At 45.1% G+C, this 25,403-nt stretch overlaps 1 protein-coding gene across 3 annotated transcripts in view; it reads left to right on the plus strand.

Annotated features, from left to right (window-relative positions):
- cope (COPI coat complex subunit epsilon) overlaps nucleotides 1-25,403 on the plus strand; it is a 31,741-nt gene extending 6,338 nt beyond the window's left edge. The window contains exons 2-10 of one of the 3 annotated variants that reach the window (XM_072482231.1): nucleotides 3,471-3,533; nucleotides 9,221-9,321; nucleotides 10,163-10,315; nucleotides 11,793-11,846; nucleotides 13,776-13,857; nucleotides 15,279-15,434; nucleotides 19,049-19,117; nucleotides 21,100-21,174; nucleotides 25,098-25,403. In XM_072482231.1, coding sequence (XP_072338332.1) covers nucleotides 3,471-3,533; nucleotides 9,221-9,321; nucleotides 10,163-10,315; nucleotides 11,793-11,846; nucleotides 13,776-13,857; nucleotides 15,279-15,434; nucleotides 19,049-19,117; nucleotides 21,100-21,174; nucleotides 25,098-25,145 — 801 coding nt within the window. In that variant the 3' untranslated portion in view covers nucleotides 25,146-25,403. The remainder of the gene's footprint in view (nucleotides 1-3,470; nucleotides 3,534-9,220; nucleotides 9,322-10,162; nucleotides 10,316-11,792; nucleotides 11,847-13,775; nucleotides 13,858-15,278; nucleotides 15,435-19,048; nucleotides 19,118-21,099; nucleotides 21,175-25,097) is intronic. The other 2 variants (XM_072482232.1, XM_072482233.1) reach the window with 2 other exon arrangements.

Here is a 25,403-nt window from a genome sequence, read left to right on the forward strand (position 1 = left end):
CGGTATGTTCAGTCTACCAAAAGCAGGATAAATCTAACCCCTGGTCTATTACAACCCGAACAGCCTCCTCATAAACTTTGAGCAAAGTGATGGAAGAATTCCTTAACCGTGCTGTCAAGCAACACAACCTTCCAAATAATGCTCAATTTGGATTCTGCCAGAACCACATGACTCCAACTCTGCCTTATCCTTGAGCCTGACATAGGCGCAAAGTTTGAATGCTCAAGGATAGGTGAGAGTTGTTACCAGAGGCAGCAGATGGGTCTGTCAAAACTAGGGTGAAGGAGATAACCTTTCAGTGGCTTAATTCTTGACCTGGCATAAAGGATAATAGTTGGAGTCCAGCATCTCCAGCCTCAGGACATTGCTGCAGGAGGTCATTAGTGGCCCCAAATTGATACCTGTTACAATACTAATCTTCCCTTCTTCCTCGGGTCAGCAGTGTGACTGTCTATTGCCAATTCTGCACTGTTCATCTGAAGTAATCAAACAGCCCATGCTAGCTTGTGGCAAAACATCCAGGCTTGAGATAACAAGTGTCAGGTAAAATGTATGCCACCATATGTCAAGTAGTGACCATCTCCAATAATTCCTAATCTTCAACATCACCAGTCTAATTCTCTGATAGCCACATCACCTTGATCACCAGAGGATAGGAGCTTTAACTGCACCAGCCATGTCAACCTGACTAAGATCAGGGTAGTGGATGGACACTTTGCAATGAGTGGTTCACTTCCGGACTCCTCTAAACTTCTCCACGGTCGAAAAAGATCAAGTCAGGTGTGTGATCAAATACTTACAACTCACTTGGATGGGTACAACTTGCAGCAATACTCAAAAGTTTGGCTTAAATCATGAGAGGGCAGCCAGCTTGTATTTCACTGCACTTGGTAGGACTCAGTATCCACTCTCTCCACCAGTGGTGCACCATGGCTGCAGTATGAACTATACATCAGACTTGCTTTTGCAATCTATGTTCATTCGATTGATTCCAGAGAGATTGAGAAGTTTAGACCTATACACCCTCGAGTTTAGGAGAATGTAAGGAGAACTAATTGAGGTATGTAAGATGATGAAAGGTATTGACAAAGTAGACGTAGAGTGGATCTTCTCGTGGGGCAATCGAGAACAAGAGGTCCGTTTTAGGATAAGGGGGCAGCAGATTTATAACAGCGATGAGGAGAAATTACTTCTCTCAAAGGGTCGTGAATTTGTGGAACTCACTACCCCAGAGTTCAGTAGATGCCGCGACTTTGAGTAAATTTAAGGAGCAGATAGACAGATTTTTAATTCGTAGCCTGTAATGGGTTGAAGGGTTATGGAAAACGGGCAGGAAAGTGGAGTTGAGGCCGAGAGGAGATCAGCCATGATCGTGTTGAATGACAGAGTGGGCTCGAGGGGCTGAATGGCCTACTCGTGTTCCTAGTTCTTCTGTTCAATAACAACTTTCTACTCCCTACCTCTAAAGAAACAGCATCATCTCCCAAGTTTCACTCTCGGTCAAGTCAATCCTGACTCGAATTCATGTGGTGTCCTGAAATTCCTTACCCAATTTCATCATTCATGCATCATCAATATAGGCACTGCTTCCACCCTCTTGGGGAGGACAATGAAGGGTAATAAGGAAGCAGCTTTGCTAACCTTACATTAATATATAGAGTTCTATTCTCCTGCCCTTCATCATTTTTTCTTTAATTTACACTTAATTGACTTAAATGGCAACTCAACCCAAACCATAAAGCAATAGTTTTCCCTCCATTTATCTCATCAAATCCTTCATTTCATCTCCATAAAACATGGAATAGTATTTAGATGATGAGTTTGGCAATTCTGAGTTCAGACGGGTCATAAGGAATCTAATTCAAACTCTGGTCTCTGCACAATTAACTAATCTGAATGACTGTTCTAGTGATGCACTGCAATTAGCCTTAGCAACCTGAACAAAGACAAGTGGGAAAAATATTAGCTAGTGTTCCCACTCATGTATAAGGACACGATTGTGAGTGCTGTGATTTCTACTTCCATTTGAGGCACAAGAATACAGCCGCTGTCAGTGAACATATACAACGGATGAATTATCCAAAACAAATTTAATAATGTAATCTGAACATGGAGGTTGATTTTGTAAACGATTTGGGCTGTACTGTCATGGCATTTAAACTTAATGAACCCCAGATAAATCATTGATTTGTAATTAGTCCTTGTTGCCTAGTGTTTATTATTTAAATTACATTGCATTCTTGGAAACTATTAAACATGCTGAAAGAAATCAGAGCGGTTGTTCTAATACATTTGAGAGAAAAGTGTCTGCGTGGGTTTCCTCCGGGTCCCGAAAGACTACTTGTTAGGTAGTTTGGACATTCTGAATTCTCCCTCAGTGTACCCGAATAGGTGCCGGAATGTGGCGACTAGGGGCTTTTCATAGTAACTTCATTGCAGTGTTGATATAAACCTACTTGTGATAATAAAGATTATTATTATCACTGTGATCACTAGGAAGTGTGAGTTTGTAGAAATCGGGTGAGAAAAGAATTGAGCTCGGTTGGGGCTTGAAGATCCATTAATCTGCCAATATTATCTAAATGATGAGAGATTCCAGAGCTCTGAGACACAGACGATTGGGTATCCCTAATGCATGAATCGCAAAAGGTTTTATGCAGGTACAGCAAGTGATTGTAAAACCTAATAGAATGTTATTTATTGCGAGGGGAATTGAGTACAAAAATAGGGAGTTATTCAGGGCATTGGTGAGACCACATCTGGAATATTGTGTACAGTTTTGGTTGCTGATTTAAGGAAGAATGTAAATGTGTCAAGCATTTCTGAGAAGGTTGACTAGTAAGAGCTGGAATGGGCAGATTATCTTTAGAGGAAATGTTGGACAGGCTAGGCTTGTATCCGCTGGAGTTTAGAAGAGTGAGAGGCGACTTGATTGAAACATATAAGATCCTGAGGGGTATTGACAGGGTGGATGTGGAGAGGACGTTTCCTCTTGTGGGGGAATCCAGAACTAAGGAGTCACTGTTTAAAACCTTTAACTTAAGACAGAGGAGGAGAAATTCTTTGAGGCTTGCGTGCCTTTAGAACTCTCTTCCTTAAAAGGCGATGGAAGCCAAGTCTGAATATTTTTAAGGCAGTGGTCGACAGACTTTTGATGAGCAAAGGGGGTGAAAAGTTATTGGTGGTAGGCGGGAATGTGAAGTTGAGGTTACCATCAGATCAATCATATTGAACATTGGGGCTGGCTCGAGGGGTCATGTGGCCTATTGCTCCTAATGTATATGTTCATAAGATGTTTCCTATCTTGGATCATCAATGAAATTAGTTGTGGAGGTGAGGTACCAGAGGACTTTCAGTCTTTGTAAAAGTCAATCAACAAACATTGTTGGAAGAATTTAGTGAAATATTTAAAGTATCTATTGTTGCAGTTTATTTTTGTGGTACTATTAATTGACTGATTTATCTTTCAGCTGTCCAGTCCAGAGAAAGAAGTTGAACGTGATGTATTCCTTTACAGAGCTTATATTGCACAGGTATGGGCAGCAAGTTCTTTATGGAAGCAATATTTCCTCGGTTATTCTGGATAAACTTTTTGCTTTAGCATGTTAACTTTCATCCTTTCCCTAACCAACTAACTTCTTATTTCCAAGGAGAAGCACTTAATGTGCCATAGAGTAAAGGCCTGTTCTCAATCATTCACTGAAACCCATTAGGCACCCGTTGTGAAGCATCATGCCAGCTTGTATGGCTAAGATCATGGTGCCAAGGAATAACAGCAGAGGCCCTGTGGCAGCAGCAATGGAACCAGTACGCCACCATTAGAAGCCACATCTTCATCATAGACCCCACAGCCCACCCACCTGGCTTCAACCTGCCATGGCAACATTGGGCATATCTCAACAGTTTCCACAATAACCAGGGTCTTTGTGCAGCAAACTGGCACAAGTGGGGCCTTGCCCTGCACGCCAATCAAAGACTCGCATCACTGAAGACTGCCTCCGAACGGAATTCAGTGGAGGGCTCAGCGACCTCCATTTAGCCGCTGTAGAAGCCATTGTCTCGCTTGGTGATTACTGCACACAGTAAAAAAAAAAAAAGTGTGAAATACACAATAGTTCAGGGTTGACACTACTGCACATTCCATGATGGAGATGTTCTTGGCGTACCTGTGGCTCTTCTGAGTTGCCGATTTTAAAAAAAACTAGAAGCAGAAAGAGTCATTCAGCCCCTCAAGCCTGTTCCCCATTCAAAAACATCACAGCTGACCTGCACTTAACTCTATTTGAAATTTTCATTTGAACCCTACAAAATTCCCTCTTTCCACTACCGTCCCTCGGAAGAATTGATTGCTGTCATTACCCTTGAATGGCAAAACACTAACATTAAAATTATGCCCCTTATCCCAGAGTCCACCATGAGAGAAAATAGTTTCTGTCTACCCCATCAAATAGGAACATAAATCTTTAAAATCTCTTGAGCATCTCAATTAGGGTATCCTCTAATCTTATATATTCCATGGGATACCAACATAGCCTGTACACCGTTTCCTCATACTTTAACCCTGCTAATTCACTGCTAATACTGTTGAAGGTGTGGGTGTTAAAGACGGTGGGTGGGGTGCCAGTCAAATGGATTACTTTTTTCTGGATAGTGCCCAGTTTCGTGTTTCGTTGGAGCTGTATTCCTATCCAGGCAAGTGGAGAATATTCCATCACACTCCTAATTGCCCTTTTGTCACGAAACCCTGGGTTAGCGCGCAGTAAATTCCAGCCCCACTTGACCCAGAGTCGCAACACAGGTGAAATTAGATTTTATTTAAAATATCCGACGTCTTGTGCCCAATAAACTACGGCGACCTGGTTTGTAACTTTAAAACATAAAGTAACCTTTTATTATGTACAGTATTATAATTAAACGAACAAAAGGGCAGCACGGTGGCGCAGTGGTTAGCACTGCAGTTTCACGGCGCCGAGGTCCCAGGTTCGATCCCAGCTCTGGGTCACTGTCCGTGTGCAGTTTGCACATTCTCCCCGTGTTTGTGTGGGTTTCGCCCCCACAACCCAAAGATGTGCAAGGTAGGTGGATTGAACATGCTAAATTGGCCCTTAATTGGAAAAAATTAATTGGGTACTCTAAATTTTATATTAAAAAATAATTAAACAAACAGAAAATGTAACTGACTATCTGCTACCCCATTCCCAACCCATCCCTTCTTAACTCTCTAAACACACACAGACACAGAGGGGAAAGGGAAAGAAAATATTAATAAAAATAAAAGGATATGGATCTTTGCACAGGGATGACTTCTGTTTAATGTCTTACTGAAGTTCGGGCTTTCATTTTGGTGGTACTTCCTTTTTGTTTCGAGATGGTTTTCTCTGGCAAGGTTGCCTACCTTCTATGCACACAGCAGGCACTCACTGCTTTCAGAACGATAGAGTAGTTCTTTCACTTCAGTAAGCAAGAGAGATTGAGTGTGTTCCTTTTCCTTCCAAAGTCTAAGCACTTCTGCCCAGTTCTCCCAGAAAGCCAGTTAACCAATTGAACCAACTCCCTCCAAACCTGGTTCCTAAGATCCCTCGCTGCCCAGGAGTCTGGCTTCTCTTCCAAAATACGAAATCTGGGAACATGGTGTCCTGGCAAGCAGGATGTTTTCAAGCTGCTTAAAGGCACATCCCGATTATGGGCCTACGGACCAAAATAATAAAAATACAAGAAATGGGAACAAAGGAAATAAACAGGAAGGACTCTTACACTTTGTAGATGGTGGACCGGATTTGGGAAGTCAGGTGGTGAGCTGCTCGCCACAGAATTCCCAGCTTCTGACCTGCTCTTATAGCCACCATATATAGCTGGGTCCGGTTTAGTTTCTGCTCAACGGTAATCTCCGGGATGTTGATAGTGTGGGGTTCACCAGTGATAATGCCATTGAATTTCATGGGGACGTGGTTAGATCCTCTCTTGGAGATGATCGTTACCTGGCACTTGTATGACATGAATATTACTTTCCTGCAGCGATGCCCCATGGCGGAAATAATTGACCTCCAACAACCACAACCTTCTTCCTTTGTGCTCGGTATGAATTTAACCAGTGGAGAGTTTTCCCCGATTCCTTTTGACACCAGTTTTACCAGGTCTCCTTGATGTGCCACAAGTCAAATGCTGCCTTGTTGTCAAGGGTACCTTGGCTCTGGAGTTTAGCTTTTGTTCCTGTTTGGACCATGGCGGAACCCAAATTGAACATCAGTGTGCAGGTTATTTCTGTGTAAGTGCCACTTGATATTACTGTTGACTATATCTTCCATCACTTTGCTGATCATTGAGAACACATGATGTTAGATTGGATTTGTCCTGATTTTTGTGGGCACCTGGATAATTTTCCACATGGCTGAGTAGATGACAGTGTTGTCGCTGTACTGGAACAGCTGGGGTGCATCTAGTTCAGGAGCACTAGTCTTCAGAACTATTGACGGAAAGTTGTCAGGGCATCCAGTTGCAGCATCCAGTGCTGTCAGCAGTTTCTTGACATCGTGTGGCGTGAATCGAATTGACTGATGACTGGCATCTGTGAAGCTGGGGGCCTCGGGAGGATTCCAAGATAGATCACCCCCCCTAGAACTTGTGAATGATATGCTGGGCTCCCCAATCATTGGGGATATTTATGGAGCTTCCGCCTGTGAATTGTTCAGTTGTCCACCACCATTTGTGACTGGCTGTGGCAGGACATTTCTAAATTCATTGTCTGTGGGCAGCACTGTCTAGGCCAGCATATATTGCTGTGGCTTGCTAAGCCATTTGGAGTCAAATGTAGATTTCCCTTCCTTAAAGGACATTAGTGAACCAGGTGGGGTTTTACAACAATCAACAATGGTTTCATGGTCATCAGTAGCTTACAATCCCAGATTTTTATTTAATTCAAATTTCACCACTGCCATGATGGGATTCGAACCCAGGATTACTAGTCCAGTGATAATACCACTGTGCCGCCACCTTCCCACCTCAGAGCTTAGATCTAATATGTTGGTTATAGGATCGCTTAGCTCTTTCTATCATTTGTTGTCTCTGCACACAAGTAGACCTGTACTTTCACCAGGTTGACACCTCAGTTTTAGGTGTTACCTGGTCTGCTTCTGGATTGTCCTCCTACACTCTCCATTGAACCATGGTTGATCCCCAGCTAATGGTAATGGAAGAGTGGGAAATATGCTGGGCTAGGAGGTTACAGACTATGGAGAAATATATTTCTGCTGCTACTGCCGATGGCTCACAGCGCCTCATGGATGGCCAGATTTGGGCTGTTGGGTTAAAAAATCTATCCCACCTAGCAAGGTAGTATTGCCAACAACACAAAAGAGGTATCCTCAATGTGAAGCGGGGATTTAATGTGAAGGTGGGATTTCCTAACAAAACTCTTGTGGCTCGGACCCTCCGGTGAACAGGGTATACCCAGGGATGGTGATGGCGGTGCCGGTGAACAGGGTATACCCACAGATGGTGATGGTGGTGCTGGTGAACAGGGTATACTCAGGGATGGTGATGGCGGTGCCGGTGAACAGGGTATACCCACAGATGGTGATGGTGGTGCCGGTGAATAGGGTATACCCAGGGATGGTGATGGCGGGGCCGGTGAACAGGGTATACCCAGGGATGGTGATGGTGGTGCTGGTGAACAGGGTATACCCAGGGATGGTGATGGCGGTGCCGGTGAACAGGGCATACCCAGGGATGGGGATGGCGGTGCCGGTGAACAGGGTATACCCAGGGATGGTGCTGGCGGTGCCGGTGAATAGGGTATACCCAGTGATGGCGGTGCCGGTGAATAGGGTATACCCAGGGATGGTGCTGGCGGTGCCGGTGAACTGGGTATACCCAGGGATAGTGCTGGCGGTGCCGGTGAACAGTGTATAACCAGGGATGGTGATGTCGGTGCCGGTGAACAGGGTATACCCGGTGATGGTGGTGCCGGTGAACAGGGTATACCCAGTGATGGTGATGGCGGTGCCGGTGAACAAGGTATACCCAGGGATGGTGATGGTGGTGCCGGTGAACAGGGTATACCCAGGGATGGTGCTGGCGGTGCCGGTGAACAGTGTATACCCAGGGATGGTGATGTCGGTGCCGGTGAACAGGGTATACCCAGGGATGGTGATGGTGGTGCCGGTGAACAGGGTATACCCAGTGATGGCGGTGCCGGTGAACAGGGTATACCCAAGGATGGTGATGCTGGTGCCGGTGAACAGGGTATACGCAGTGATGGTGATGTTGGTGCCGGGGTCATTATCTGTAAGGTGTGATTCCTTGAGTATGGCTATGAGGGCAGCACGGTAGCATTGTGGATAGCACAATTGCTTCACAGCTCCAGGGTCCCAGGTTCGATTCTGGTTTGGGTCACTGTCTGTGCGGAGTCTGCACATCCTCCCCGTGTGTGCGTGGGTTTCCTCCGGGTGCTCCGGTTTCCTCCCACAGTCCAAAGACGCGCAGGTTAGGTGGATTGGCCATGATAAATTGCCCTTAGTGTCCAAAATTGCCCTTAATGTTGGGTGGGGTTGCTGGGTTGCGGGGATAGGGTGGAGGTGTGGACCTTGGGTGGGGTCCTCTTTCCAAGAGCCGGTGCAGTCTCGATGGGCCGAATGGAGGGTTCCTGCACTGTAAATTCTATGAAATGCTATGAAATCTCTGTCAGGCAGTTGCTTGGCTAGTATGTGCGACAGCTCTCCCAGTTTTGGCATACGTCTTCAGATGTTAGTAAGGACGACTTTGCAGCGTCACAGGGCTGGGTTTGCCGTTATTGTTTCCAGTGTCTAGGTCGATGCCGCGTGGACTGTCCAGTGACGACCAAGATTCCATTAGCCTTTTAAAAATTATTTTTTTCCTGTTCACTAAGTTCTAGTGTTTTCTGCACATGTAAATTTCACTTCCAGTCCGCAGTTCCTGTATTCTCACCATTTAGAAAATGCTCTAATCGACCTTTGGTCCAATATGGATGGCCTCTCTCACACTTTCAACTCACCAGAGTTTTGCTATTGAGCCTAAATAACACCGGTAATAGGTATTAAAGTTGTATGCAAAATGATGCCTCCAATGTATTAGATTGATAATTTATGTTCATATAAATACATTGTAGATTTCCAATTAGATTTCACCGTTTTAATTTAACCGAAATCATTGAGATTTAGCTGATCAGAGACGAACACTTTATTAGTTTTATCTTTCTGCTTAGAGAAAATATGGTGTGGTGCTGGATGACATCAATCCTGGAGCTGCTCCTGAATTACAAGCTGTAAGAATGCTTGCCAAATATCTGTCCAGTGAGGATCAAAGGTGAGGAACAATAACATATTTTACATTTAATCTAAGGCGGTCGTGTGGGGAACTTGGGCTCTATTCCTGGCCTGTGCTGCGTCAACTGACCTCAACTTGGGAATTCTGTAGTTAACCTCAATGGAACTGGCCTCAGTAATAGTCATACAGGCAAGCCATGTCTGCTGGAAATTATGATGTATGGACGTTCTCTGTGGTGTGATTGTGCCTGGTATTGATGCTATCTATGTCCAAGTGTTCTTTTTTCAAATAAATTTAGAGTTCCCAAATGTTTTTTCTCCAATTTAAGGGGCAATTTAGCGAGGCCAATCTACCTGCCCTGCACATCTTTGGGTTGTGGGGGTGAGACCCACACAAACACTGGGAGAATGCGCAAACTCCACACAGACAGTGACCCGGGGCCGGGATCGAACCCAGGTTCTCGGTGCCGTGAGGCATCAGTGCTAACCACTGTGCCACCGTGCCACCCTTATGCCCAAGTGTTCTTTCCTAAGGTTGCAATTCCTTGTTACCTTATGGTAACCTGACCAAGTGGCCATTATTTCTAATGTGGTGTGTTGGTGCTAATCCACCTGGATATCATAGCTCATCACAATCCCAATATCAGCTGATGTCCATGTACTTTACAGTTCGTGAGTCAATAACAATCACAAATGCTATTGCTACCCTCTAGACAGTATTGGTAGCAGGCCAATTGAAATGCCTTCGCTAACATGAACTAACTTGGCTCAGAGCGGTAATTAATACATTGGTCTCATACCAAAATAACTATAAAATTGGATTTCAAAGTAATTTGTATTAGTATAGAAAAGGAGGATTCATGATATCTCATCTTGTTCAGAGATGCCACCATAGCAGAAATGGAGAAGAAGATGGCAAAGAGTGTTGATATTAACAACAGAACTTTCTTGCTGATGGCAGCCTCGATGTATTTATACGAGCAAAACACGGATTCAGCGCTACGTACACTGCACCAAGGAGAGTGTCTGGAATGGTGAGTAGGAATGTGTGGACACTACTTGTCACTTGTCTGCCAAATATTTGGGCTTCATATACAGTAAATTACCTTGAGGTTAAGTTTTATAATGACATTAGCAAGCATTTCATGGACATTAGGATCTCATAGAAAGCAGTGAGTTGACTGACTAGTTAATATTGGTTTGGGGCGATGTTGACTAGGATGCTACAAGAACTCTTTGCTCTTTTAATGCTCTTAAGATCTACCTGAGACTTATAAAGTGTAGATAACCTCAGAGTTACAGTCAATAACTCTTCTTGGGCGGAGATTTGAAAGCATAAGCAGCTCTATTCTTACTTTCCCACCTTGCGTGCCAATCAGAAATTATGGATGTATTACAATGAGTATGCATTTCATTCACGGTTAAATAATGCTGTGGCAATAGTATGAATCTACAATGCATCTTTATTGGAAAATCTCGTCGAACGTTACAGAGGAGAAACTGCTATTGAGCAGTAAAGAAGATGGCAAAGACAAGATTTTCTGAACCCTTTATTTCAACTTGAGGGCAGGTAGGAAGTCAGACAGATTAGAAACCGTTTTAAATGTTAAATGAAAGCGGAGATGGTTGACAGCTTCAAATTTCTAGGTGTGCACATCACCAACAATCTGTCCTGGTCACCCATGTGGACGCTATGACCAAGAAAGCACAACAGCGCCAATACGTTCTCAAGAAACTAAGGAAATTCGGCATGTCCACATTGACTCTTAACAATTTTTACAGATGCACCATAGAAAGCATCCTATCTGGCTGCATCACAGCCTGGTATGGCAACTGCTTGGCCCAAGGCCGTAAGAAACTACAGAGAGTCGTGAACACAGCCCAGTCCATCACGCAAACTTGCCTCCCATCCATTGACTCTGTCTACACCTCCCGTTAGCTTGGGAAAGCAGGCAGCATAATCAAAGACCCCTCCCACCCAGCTTACTCACTCTTCCAACCTCTTCCATCGGACGGGAGATGCAAAAGCCTGAGAACACGCACTAACAGGTTCAAAAACAGCTTCTTCCTCGCTATTACCAGACTCCTGAATGACCCTCTTATGGACTGAACTGATCTCTTCACACATCTTCTCTACTGAGTAATACTACACTCCGTATGCTCACCCGATGCCTGTGCCTATGTGTTTACATTGTGTATTTATGTATGTCCTATGTTTTTCGTGTGGTATGACCTGTGTGGACTACACAGAATGATATTTTACACTGTGCCTGTTATATGTGACAATAAAACAAATCCAATCCAAGCTCTTTACTGTTGCAGCCTTTCCCAGTCTGCATACTGAAATAGTGAAGGGAATAGAAAATTAAAAGGAGCATGATTTTTTTGAATGGACTTTAGAATATTGCGGACTGAAAAATTATTCCTCTGTCTTGTCTTGAAGTCTCTGAGCAGTAGTGCTCCTTATAGTTGTGGTGACAATTATTCTGTTTGCCTCTTGCATCCCTGTAGCATGGCCATGTCGATACAGATATTTCTGAAGCTTGACCGGCTGGATCTGGCTCGGTAAGTGTGGTACTAAGATTGAAGCTCTGCAGGATGCATTTATTGTCAGCACTAGCTAAACCAGTGTGCACATTTACTAGAGAGAGCACAGATGCAGAATAAAATGTCAAGTCCTCTCACTAACCTCTGCCCCAAAAATGGTGTATGCCTGTGAATATTTTACTTCAAAGGATTGTTTGCTGGTTTCTAATTAATTTTCCCGTGTTTCCAAGCCTGTTTGTTTAACTAGGTTGCTTGCGCAAAGTGAATAGTTTGCTCACTTTAAGGGCGCCATTAAAAGGGACAACTTCTAGGGGCAGCATGGTGGCGCAGTGGTTAGCATTGCTGCCTCACAGCGCCGAGGTCCCAGGTTCGATTCCGGCTCTGGGTCACTGTCCGTGTGGAGTTTGCATTCTCCCCGTCTTTGCGTGGGTTTCGCCCCCACAACCCAAAGATGTGCAGGCTAGGTGAATTGGCCACACTAAATTGCCCCTTAATTGGAAAAATGAATTGGGTACTCTAAATTTATTTTTTTTAAAGGGGCAATACATAAAAAACTTCTACAGCAAGGCTTATTTTTATTGTGGCCATTTTCTTCCCTCTTGAAGGCTTAGTTAGAGCTGCCAACGTCATTCTGGTACAAATGGCCATTCAGGTGTGAGCCAGAGAGCAAGCGGTGAGTGAACTGCCGGTTGCCAAGAGTCCTTTGGGCCATGTAAAGTGAGAGCCTAAAGCACAGATTGCAAATCAATTAATTCGAAATTCTTTTATTTTTTATTTGTGTTTCTATGAACTTCCGTTTGAACTATGTGGTGGCCGTCTCATCCAAGCAGCGTGCACGAGATGTTGCTGAGGAAATTTGAATGAGCTTCTGTAAATGGTCATCGTGCAGGAATATTGAGGCGATCGCTGTTTCCATTGTGTGAATATTAACTTGGGCTCACTCGGTGGCTGCATTCAGTAACTCCATCTGACTGACCTCCAGGGAATCAGTAGTTTGTGCAAACAGGAAACATGCATGGCAGATGCATGGATTAACGAGTGGCTCCACAAGTGAATGTAGTGCTTTGTGTCTTTGATTAATGATTTTACTTCATAGTTTAAATAATTTTATTGGCTTATAAAGCCATTTATCACATTTTACCCCTAATAATCATTGCTGAAACTAAACCCAATTGTTACTCAGTCCAAACTGTCTGAATCCATGTGATTTGATTTAATCCACTGCTTCAAATTGGTTTAGATAGCGAGCAAACCCAGTTTTCAGCTATGTTTTTTCCCCTGTGGCCAGTCTTTGAAGACTGCTTGCTGTATCTGGTCACCAGGCACGCGTGGACAGTTAATAACTGGAAAAGGCCGTTTAGCAAGTCTGAGTTTACCCCAGCTCCAATTTCGAGCCTTGAGGAATCATGATGCCTATTTCAGGTGTTCTGGTTGATTATTCCCGATATTTAATACATAAAGAGAATATTTGTAATGTTGTAAATCTATTTTTAATTTATCATTTTTAACTTGGCTCACTATCCTTTCAAACTAATAATTTGGATGTCTTTTTTAATTTAAAGTACCCAATTCTTTTTTTTTCTAATTAAGGGGCAATTTAGCGTGGCGTAATTGTATTGCCATTGCACTAAGTATATGGACATTGCAATTAGTGATTATTGTGGTGGAATTTGTGTTTTAATCAGTAAGATATTTGAAGCCTCTTGTTGTGGTGGTATGCTCTGTGCAGTTGTGACATTTTAGGCAATTATTCTGTTACTGCTTTCCAAATTTAAACCCCGTGGAAGTGTGTTATCCGCTATACCCATCTGGTAGTGGTCCCCCTAATTGGAAAGCTGACTTACCCAGGTTGTCTGGTTGCCTGAGTACTATCTTTTTCAGACTATTGTTTGGAGTGCTCTGGTCGCCTGTAGCTTTGAGTAATTTTTGACAATGCATTTAATTCAGAAAGGAGCTGAAGAAGATGCACGAGCAAGATGAGGATGCCACCCTGACACAGCTATCGACAGCCTGGGTGAATCTGGCCATGGTGAGTGTCCTACAAATGTACCGAGTCCATTGAATCCAGGTAAACTTATCGGTCTGTAAAGGGATAGGAAGAAGGGAATCTGATACATTTAAGCAGCACCTTTCCAAAGACAAAAAGCCACAAGGTGCCTTTACAGGAGTTGGCACCGAACGGTAATTGAGAACAAAGCTAGAATACTGTCAAAGGTACAAGTTGAGCAAGCAGTACATTTTCAAGTGGGAAGTCTATCTAACCTAATGGCATCTGAAGTAAGGGACGGCCTTCTGTTTAAACGTGTAATAGTTTCCAATCTTTTGTAACCCCAATTATTTCTATTTTCCTTATCATTCCAACAGGATCTTCTGACCTCCTCTTCCTGATGCCCAGTGAAAATGCCTTTTATTTATTTCCTCTTGTGTACTTTGCCCATCCTAATTTCCACCCCAACCCATCTGTACACCACTTTCTACTTTCCTGCTGCCTTTCATGTTTGAGACACCCACTGCTGGCATTAGTGCCTCACTTGGCATTTCTTGAATTACCCTTTGAGACACTCATTGTTGCCTCCAAACAAACAGGAACATCCCCCATCCTCCTTCTCACCATCCTCCTGCCTAACCTGTCCCTTGGTGGTGGGTGGGGAGGGGGGGATGATGCGCAACATCCTCCTTCCCTTTTCACTACCTGTTTGGAATCTGCCAGCAAATCAGTCACAGTATCTCCCACCAGAATATTTATTCACTCATGGAAAACGACCTTGCCACCTGCAGTTTTATTTCAGGGAATTGTATGGACATCTGGCAGTAACTGAACGTGGCTAACTGGTGATAAAACCTTGCCCTTTCCAAAGCCTGAATACTTGGTTATAATATTTGCAACCTGCCCCACATTTACAGGCTACACTGGCTACTAGTCTCCCCAATGCGTCCAATGTAAAATTCTCATCTTTGTGTTTAAATCCCTTCATGGTCTTGAACATCCTTCAGCCCAATGGCCCCTTCCAGCCCTAAACACACTTTCTCTGACTATGGCTGTTGATGCAGTTCCACCCTCTCCTTTGCCTCAACACTTGACTGTCGCATCTTCAGCTGTTTCGTGCCCACACTCTGGAATTCGCTCCCTAAATCGCTATCTCCCTTATTTGTCCTTAAAACCCATATATTTAATGTAACTTTTGATTGGTTACCACTCCTAAGCTCTCCATGAGCTTGTCATATTTTTATTGATTCTGGAGTGCCTTAGGATTTTTTCAACATTAAAGGCACTATGTAAATGGAGCTGTTATATTGTAACATTGTAACTAATTGATTGGTTGAATCAATCGCAGATTGAAACCAGTTGTTCAAAGATATTGGAACTTGTGTGCATGTTCTCTACACTCATCCTGTGCTGCACAGTTGCTCATCCTCTGGTGAACCTGTTTTATTATTTGCACTCCACAGGGAGGGGACAAGCTGCAGGACGCCTATTACATCTTCCAGGAAATGGCAGATAAGTACACGGCAACCTTGCTGCTTCTGAATGGACAGGCTGCCTGTCAGATGGCACAGGGCAAGTGGGATGATGCAGAAGGAGTTCTACAAGAGGCGCTAGACAAGGTTGGTGTAAGAGGGTTATTAGAATGCGATCACATGCAGACTGCGGAAGAAACAATAGAAAAGAAGCCATTCGGACAGTTTTAATGTAGCAGCTGTTTGCTTGTCCCACTACCCATCGGTCTGTATCTTCCTTTGCTTCAAATATTTAGCCAATCTTCCCATAAAAGTTCATGTGGTCTCTATCACAACCACTGCCTTTGGCAAAGCATTCCATGTTCCAGTCATTCACAGCATTAAAAATTCTCCTAACTCTTAGTGACGATTTTAAATACATGCCAACTTGCCGGCTCCCCAACCAAAGAAAATTACATTTCCCTGAACCCTTCATAATTTAAGAAAAAGTCTATTAAACCTCTCAACAGCCTTTTCTCTCCCTGGTGAATTTGTGCCGTGCACTCTGTGGCCTTAATGTCCTCATAATTTACCCCCTATCATGATTTGTCCTCTGCTATGGTTTAGTTTTTTTTTTCCACCTTCCTGAACTGCACATAATAATCTCAACTGTGGCCTCAACAGTGTCCTCAGAGGAGGAGTGCCTTTCATAATGTGTGAATACACATTGAGCGAGATTTAGCTTTAGGAGCAGGTTGCGAGTTGTTGCCATTTAGCAGCGGAGACCAGCAGGTTCAAGGTTCGACTCACTTTCCTGCGCTGAGTTAGCTCACCTTCACGCAAGGCAGAATGTTGAACCGTGGCCATTTGAGCCAGGGAGCAGAACATTATCCAAAGTTCGAGGGCGACATTCTCCGTAGCCTGACGCCGAAATTATGTTCGGGGATCGGGCGGAGAATGGATTGACTCCAGTCCGCCATGCTCCACCCCCTCCAAACTGGCATCATCATGATGCGTGCTGTTTCAACAGCGTGGCGCGCCATCAGCTGGCCCACCTGCAATGCTCCGCCCCGATGGGCCAGTTCTTGACGGAGCAGGACGCGTGTGTCCAGTGCCGCCACACTCGGCCGGGATTCGTGCCGCTGGCCGGTGGAGCTTCTGCTAAGGCTGGGGGGACTTGTGGAGGATGGGCTGGAGGGTTTGGTTCGTGCACGTCCGGCGTCATGTTGTATGGCTCAACCGCTGCAAGTCGTCAGCCGTGCGCATGCGCGGCCCGGGACTCGGCCATTCTCCAGCCGTTTTCGGCGGGAGAGGTGGAAATTTCAGTTGGTGCCGGTGCTAGCCCCTCACCGGTGCCGGAATCGGTGAGGGTTTCACACTGATTTTTCAGTCGTAAAAGACCACACATGCTCCGCTGACGCCGCTGAAATGAAGAATCCAGCCCCCTGTTTTCTGGTGGTCCCTGCTGGAAAGTCCACATGAATGTCAGTTGAGAGTCTGGTTTAACTGTGACGTTCTCTTTAGTTAACTGGCCAGGACCATCACCATGAAGGCTAACGTTTAAGGGCTAGTCACCACCTCAGTAGCAACTAATTCCTTCAAAGTAGAGGAGAGAGGTAAATGAAAATGGTGTGACAGGGAACGATACTGAACAATGACTCCAAAGTTCCAGTATGAATTTACAATGTGCCATTTGCTTTCAACCTGCTACTTAGTGTTAGATGAAGTGTAGGTCCAGCTATTTTGCTCGTGATAGTTGTAGATGAGTGATATTTATATTTATAAGTTAAACTGCCAAAGTAATGTTAATGGTCTGTATACTGTATAAAAAGAATTTTGGTGCCATCTTCTGGTTGAAGTATGTTCCAACAAAGGAAAATGGGGAAAGTATGAGTTGCTGGAAGGCAATTCCCAATCCCCTGCTGGCAACGGGCTTGGTTGAGAAGTGGCCCTGATAGTCTGATGTTTGCCCCCTATTCGGGGCTGTTTAGCACAGGGCTAAATCGCTGGCTTTGAAAGCAGACCAAGGCAGGCCAGCAGCACGGTTCAATTCCCGTAACAGCCTCCCCGAACAGGCGCCGGAATGTGGCGACTAGGGGCTTTTCACAGTAACTTCATTGAAGCCTACTTGTGACAATAAGCGATTTTCATTCATTTCATTTCAGCGTTCAGTCTCATATCAGACTTAGTCTTCGATTAAAATGTTTTAGTATTAATATAGACTGTTGGGTGCAGATTTTGCATACTGACCGGTGTGCAACCTTGATTTGAGGGAATCATAGAATTTACAGTGCAGAAGGAGGCCATTCGGCCCATCAAGTCTGCACCGGTGGGAAGAGCACCCTACGTAAGCCCATACCGCCACCCTATCCCCATAACCCAGTAACTCCACCTAACCTTTTTTTCAGTTACTGACTGAAATTAAATCAAATCAATCAATCGATCAAGAAACGACAGCTAAGTGACTTTTGATTTCGACCAAATGGCGGAGCTGGCTCAAACGGCCGAATGATCTTCTCTTGCATCTCAGTCCTGTGTTCCTATTGCTGTCACAAGTTGGGCTCAATCTAGTTCCAGACCCACAGCAACAAGTTCAGCATTCAAAGTTTGCATCAGAAGCATGGCTTACTTGGTTTAGTACCAAGGGCAGCCAAATCCATGGGATTATTGCTCCAGAAGAGGGGGTGGAGGGTAGACAAAAATAGAGCACATTAGGATTTGGTCTGTACCACTGATGTTTCTATAGATCTTGTAAAAATCCATCAACCATTTAAAGTTGAACATTTGAAGTTTAGTGACATGATTTTCTGTGATTGTCTCTCTTTGAACCTTTGCCCAGATGGTGGTCACACACCTCCTCCTCAAGTAGGAACTTTTTTTGATCGATAAGCCTCGACAATGAAAGGCTGTACAGCATTCCATCATAAGGATATCTCAGTCGACACTATCCGTGCCACGTATACACTGGTACCAGAAGTAGCAACCTTGGCACAGGACAGGAATCAAATGTGGGCTTTTCCCACCCCTCTGGCACAGCCACACACTGGATAAACCCTCAGGGGTAGCACTGTCACAGTGGTTAGCACTGCTGCCTCACACAGCGCCAGTGACCCAGGTTCGATTCCAGCCATGGGTGACTGTGTGGAGTCTGCACGTTCTCCCCGTGTCTGCGTGGGTTTCTACCGGCTGCTCCGGTTTCCTCGCACAGCCCAAAATGTGCAGGTTTAGGTGGATTGGCCATGCTAAATTGTTCTTCGTGTCCAGGGACGTGCCGGTTAGGTGATGGGGGGGTGGGCAGGTGAGTGGACCTAGGTAGTGTTTGGAGGGTGAGTGCAGACTCGATGGGCCGAATGGCCTCCTTCAGCACTATAGGGGGTCTACAGCATTCAATAACAAACGCTTCATGATGCCTGAAGTAAAAACTGTCATCTTAAGACAGATATGAAGATTTACTTTAAGTAGTTTGATCCCTTCCTATATTCCATGATGCAGAGTAAGCTGAAACTTCAAATATCCACCTTGGAATAGGGTGTGGTGAGAAATACAACAGATCCATTTTGTACTGGTGCCAGAGCAGCATTGTTGCTCTGTGGCCCCAATTTCCCATTCTTCAATGGGAATTTAAATGCTCCAATTATTTGAGCACTTGTTGTGATTACTTCATTTATTTTTTCAGTGAGGCACTCCCATTGGCAATAAAACTTTTGAGTTGTGTGTTTGTAATCTACATTGAATAGAAAGCCATTCTCACTCCCCCTCCTGTTCTCCTTTGATTCCCACAGGACAGCAGTCATCCGGAAACTCTCATTAACCTCACTGTACTTTCACAGCACCTGGGCAAGGCTCCTGAGGTAGGGCGTATGCCAAGTTTTGTCAATATGGTGCTTGTAAACAAGAATTCTAGCTCCCCTGTGGTTGCGTGAGTAGATCCACCATCCAGTGTTGAATTGAACTAATCTGATAAGAAGTGCCTCATTAGAATCATCCCTCTCTGGCTGACCTCTGCCTACCGTGTAGGGGCGCTAAATTGATCTTTGTATCCTTTGGTTAGAAAGAAGTGCTTTTATGTGTGTGCATCATATAGACTAGATTCTGTTCCAGTAATAAGTCCCACCTCTTATACCGTCCTTGTTTATGCCACACATAAACCCTTAATAGCATAGAACTGCTGTGAAAGGAAAACAGCTCCTTGTGATGGGACCATGACAAGTCACAGTTACTAGCTCTCTGATTGGGCACACTTTATAGAGGGAATAGAGAGACAAAATTAACTTTATGGAATCAACTGAGTAAATACGGAGAAAGCTCACGTGTGGGGTGGCGCAGTGGTTAGCCCTGCTGCCTTACGGCACTGAGATCCCGGATTCGATCCTGGCCCCGGGTCACTGTCCGTGTGGAGTTTGCACGTTCTCCCCGTGTCTGCGGGGGTTTCACCCCCACAACCCAAAGATGTGCAGGAAGGCGAATTGGCCACGCTAAATTGCCCCTTAATTGGGTAAAAAACCAAAATTGGGTGCTCTAAATTTATTTTTCAAAATAAGAAAGCTCATGTGTACTGCAGTAGCAAAAGTGTCAAATGGTAACACAGCCATTGCTGTTAAATAGAATGACTGCTGTTATCGATTTCTTCTCCTATATCATGTCAATAGCCTACCCCAACATCTCTGCTGTCTGCTTACACCAGCCAGAGTGGTGTTCATCAACCCGCTTGCTATATGTTGTCAAGACTGTATTTACTAAATCAAATCTTGTTCTTCCCCTTACAATGTTTTTTTTGCCTTACTGCACCTGATGCCTTTCAAACTACTATCATTGCATGAATATGAAATATTCTAAATTCAGTATACTACACAATGACCCTTGCTGCCTCGAGTTGGATTGTTGTATGCGTCATTGGTGATTGATATGTCGACAGGTTAAATTGTGCTGTAAAGCGATGTGCTGTGCAAGTTGGTTTGAGGATGCATCAGTTCCATTAACAATCCTGTTCTCATGGTGACTATCACTTGTCATCCGTTTATAATATAAATTTAGAGTACCCAATTATTTTTTTTTCCGATTAAGGGGCAATTTAGTGTGGCCAATCCACCTACCCTGACATCTTTGGGTTGTGGGGGTGAAACCCACGCAAACACGGGGAGAATGTGCAAACTCCACACGGACAGTGGGCCGGGATTGAACCTGGGACCTCGGCGCCGTGATACAGCAGTGCTAACAACTGTGCCACCGTGCCGCCCTTCACCTTTCATCCTAACTTGCGGTTTGGGCTGGGTCACACTGTAGAATGCCAAAAGCTGTTTTGCCACACAAGGTGCCTACATCAGTGAAGCAAGTCGCAGAGATTTATCCAAGAGGAAAAAGGCACGCATCAGAAAGCAGAAATGTTTCAGGGCGACACTTCGTCAGACCTGAGGAGACCTAGGGGGTGGCACGGTGGTGCAGTGGTTAGCGCTGCTGCCTCACGGCGCCGAGGACCTGGGTTTGAATCCTGGCCCTGGGTCACAGTCCGTGTGGAGTTTGCAAGTTCTCCCCGTGTCTGTCTGGGTTTCGCCCCAAAACCAAAGATGTGCAGGGTAGGTGGATTAGCCACGCTAAATTGCCCCTTAATTGGAAAAGAAAATGAATTGGGTGTATTAAATTAAAAAGAACTGAGACGACCTTTCAGTAAGAAACCTATTCTACCAGCGAGTTGAAAAGACATTGCTTTAATGTAGAATGGTAGTTTGTAACCAGCTGAGTGTTACCAACTATAGGAACTGTAGTGATGCCAGACTCCACCACCACTGGCGAAGCCATGTCAAACTTAAAACACACATTTCCTTTTCATAAACAGGTTAGTAATCGCTACCTCTCCCAGCTGAAGGATGGACATCGAGGGCACCCGTTTGTTAAAGAATATTTGGCCAAGGTATGTGGAGCAGCTAATAACTCAACCTGTACTAATGTCTGTAAATAAAAAATCAGCTTTTTTCATTGAATAAGAAATGTTCATTTCAGTAGGATAAATGTTTGAAGGTTTGTATTTAATCATTGGTCTTTCAGACTATCTCTTGGCAAGATCGGTAATTTGGGGACTATGTTGCGATTGTCTTAAGCCTTTTTACTTGGTAGAAAATTCCAAAACCAGCAGAAGGTACGGTTCCTAATAACTATCCAGTAAGCCTTTGCTAATAAATACTTAATATGGACAACAGGGGGCAGCACGATGGCACAGTGGGTTAGCCCTGCTGCCTCACGGCGCAAAGGTCTCAGGTTCGATCCCGGCTCTGGGTCACTGTCCGTGTGGAGTTTGCACATTCTCCCCGTGTTTGCGTGGGTTTCGCCCCCACAACCCAAAGATGTGCAGGGCAGGTGGATTGGCCACGCTAAATTGCCCCTTAATTGGAAAAAATTAATTGGGTATTCTAAATTTATAACAAAAAAAAATATGGACAACAGGTGTGGATAAGGGTGGATCATAAACTTTTGGTCTGGGCTAATCGGGCCAAATGGCCTGTTTTTGTGCTGTTCAGTCAATGCAAAAGCATTCCAAAGCTGAACTAGACAGCTCACTGTTCAGCCACATAAAATAGCTGCAGCTAAATAGGTAGCAATTCAGACCCTTGTCAATATCACTGGCTTCCTCCAATTTTCTGCTCCCTCTCGCCATGAGGGGGAAAGCAGCTTGTAGTGTTTCTTGACAGTGCCATCGATTTTGTCGAGCTGGCGTATTAGAACTCTCCTGTGTAGCCACTTTTCTTTTATTTTAATGAGGTATTTTTGGCATTACAAACAACAACAGTATAAAAACAATGTACAAAGAACAAGAAACATAGTGCAATCACCGACTTCCATCCCGCTAAGATCCGCCTAATTGACCTCCTATTCTACGCTACCCTAACCCCCCCCCCACCACACCTGCTGGCGATTAATTCTCCGCGAAGAAGTCGATGAATGGTTGCCACCTCCAGGCGAACCCTAACAGTGACCCTCTCAAGGTGAACTTAATCTTCTCTAGGCTGAGAAAGCTCGCCATGTCAGTTAGCCAGGTCTCCGACTTTGGGGGCTTTGAGTCTCTCCAAGCCAGCAGTATCTGTCTCCGGGCTACCAGGGAAGTAAAGGCCAGAACATCTGCCTCTTTCTCCTCCTGGATTCCCGGGTCTTCCGACACCCCAAAAATCGCCACCTCCGGACTCATTACCACCTTGTTTTCAAAACTCTGGACATGACGTTGCAAACCCCTTCCAATATCCCCTAAGATTTGGACTTGCCCAGAACATGTGAACATGGTTTGCTGGTCCTCCCGCACATTTTACACACCTGTCCTCCACCCCAAAGAATGTACTCATCCGAGCCACTGTCATGTGGGCCACCTTGAAATGGATCAAGCTGAGCCTGGCGCATGTTGCAGTCGCGTTGATTCTGCTCAACGCGTCCGCCCATAAGCCATCCTCCATCTCACCACCAAGCTCCTCCTCCCACTTACACTTCAGCTCCTCAGTCTGCGTCTCCTCCGCCCCCATGAGTTCTTTATAGATGCCCGAGACGCTCCCCTCTCCCACCTATCCCCTAGACACTACCCTATCCTGGATCCCCCTTAGTGGCAGGAGTGGGAAGGATGATACCTGCCTGCGCAGAAAGTCCCGCACCTGTAAATATCTAAATTTGTTCCCCTTTTGCCAACCCAAACTTCTCTTACAGCGCCTTCAAGCTAGGGAAGCTCCCCTCTAAGAACAGGTCCCCCATCCTCTCAATTCCCGCCCTTCGCCATACTCTAAATCCCCCATCCAAGCACCCCGGGGCCAACCAGTGATTGTCACATATTGGGGACCAGACTGATGCTCCCACTGCTCCAATGTACCTCCTCCACTGACCCCAGACTCTCAGGGCCGCCACCACCACGGGGCTGGTGGAGTACTTTGCCGGCGGGAACGGCAGAGGTGCCGTTATCAACGCCCCCAGACTTGTGCCCCTACATGAAGCTGCCTCCATCCGCTCCCAAACCAACCACGCCCCCACCACCCACTTCCTTATCATGGCTATGTTAGCCGCCCAGTAATAATTACTAAATTTTGGCAGCGCAAGCCCCCCCCTCCTCCGATTCCGCTCGAGCATCACCTTCTTCACTCGCGGCGAGTTACCCGCCCACACAAAGCCCAGGATGATTTTGTTAACCCTCTTAAAAAAGGACCACGGGATGAAAATTGGGAGACACTGAAATATGAATAAAAATCTCAGTAGCACCGTCATTTTGACCGTCTGCACTCTCCCAGCCAACGACAGCGGGAGCGCATCCCATCTCCGAAACTCGCCCTTCATCTGTTCAACCAACCGGGACAAGTTCAACTTGTGCAACCGGCCCCAGTCGCGCGCCACTTGTATTGTAGCCACGTTTCTAACCAATCCATCTCTCAGCACAATGAAGATTAGTGTACTTAATAAGTAAATGAAAAATAACAAGATTTGTATTTACACAGCCCCTTTCCCAACCTTCAGAAACCCCAAAATGCATCTCAATCAATTGAATACTTTCTGAAATTTAGTCTGTGTTATAGGAAACACAACAGCTGATCTTTACACAGCAAGATCCCACAAATGGCAATTAACTAATATCTGTTTAATCTGCTTTTAGTGATGTAGTTTGAGGGATAAATATTCAATCTATTTATTGAAGAACCTTGCAGTGGGGAGAGTGTTTTTCACATTGCCGTTCACTGTCGCCTTGCCCATCAGCTATTGTTTTTTCTAACGTACAGAAGGAGGCTATTCAGCCCATCGAGTCTGCACCAACCCTTCGAATGAGCACTCTACTCACACCCACTTCCCCCCCCCCACCCATCCACGTAACCTAACCTGCACATTCCTAGACACTAAGGGGTAATTTAACAATGGTCAATCCACCTAACCTGCACACCTTTGGACTGGGAGAAAACCGGAGCACCCGGAGGAAACCCACGCACACACTGGGAGAACGTGCAGAATCCACACAGTCACCCAAGGCGGGAATTTAACCCGGGTCCCTGGCGCTGTGAGGCAGCAGTGCTAGCCACTGTGCCGCCATGATCCCGGTGGGCTGTTTGTTGCACTAAATGAATGGAATTGAAAAGTATCGTTGTAATGCTGTGTTCAAATGGAGAGTGAGACCCAGGACAATCCCAAAGAAACGCCCCAGCAGCTGTTTCAGGATGTCTTGTCTATTATTGATTATACAGGTGTACCTCTCACCTGGCTCACCAAAACCAGACGTTTTTATAACCTTCCATGTGTCAATTTTCAGTAAGTCAAATAAAAAATAAATCGCTGAACAATTCAGCTGGGTGCTGCGTTGGCATGGTGGGGCTCCAGATGAGTTGTCAGCTTCCCCACTTCTTGCGTTGCTCTGTCCCGCCTTGAGTGACCCTTGGACCATAAGACATAGGAGCAGAATTAGGCCACACGGCCCATCGAGTCTGCTCCCCCATTGACCATTGACCCCACCCAAATGCCTGACCGAAATCCAGCACAGACGCGGCCCCAAGAATGCTGGATTTTTGAGGTGCTGTACATGTACGTTGTGATTCTGTAGTTGAAATGCAACCCCAATATCACAAACCTGGACAGACAACTCGGGGAAGAAGTGCAGCAAAAAGTGCTGGCAGCTGTAGTGCAGCCGGGAACAGTGTGTTTGTAAGGTGAGGTGTCTTTCCAACAGGAGCCCATGAGGAGCACAGTGACCTGATATTGCCTTTTCATCTGTGTGTCTGCTGCAATCTCTGTTACTGGTGGTGTGCTGAGGGTGCAACTCACTCGGAAACACAGCTATCCCGCATACATGTTCAGTATTCTGACAATCAAGTATTTCTGTTCACACAGGAGAATGAGTTTGATCGATTGGTGCTGCAGTATGCTCCCAGTGCGTGAGAAGAATGGAATCGGTGTCTGTGAAGGTGGAGACATATCCCCACAATCTACATCCTTGGACCTGTTAAGCTTCTGAACTGTGGAAAAATATTTTTTAAAGTAATGCCTCCGTAACTTAAACCTTATCACTCACTTTAGATTCTTTGGTAAATACTAAAACCTTTACTTGTGCTCTGTTTGAGAATAACAGTCATCACACTTGGTGAAATCTGTAAAATCTTTACACATTCCTAATAAAAATGTCAATGCTTATGTTAA

This window comes from Scyliorhinus torazame, chromosome 18 (genome assembly GCF_047496885.1).
Source record: "Scyliorhinus torazame isolate Kashiwa2021f chromosome 18, sScyTor2.1, whole genome shotgun sequence".
Taxonomy (NCBI): domain Eukaryota; kingdom Metazoa; phylum Chordata; class Chondrichthyes; order Carcharhiniformes; family Scyliorhinidae; genus Scyliorhinus; species Scyliorhinus torazame.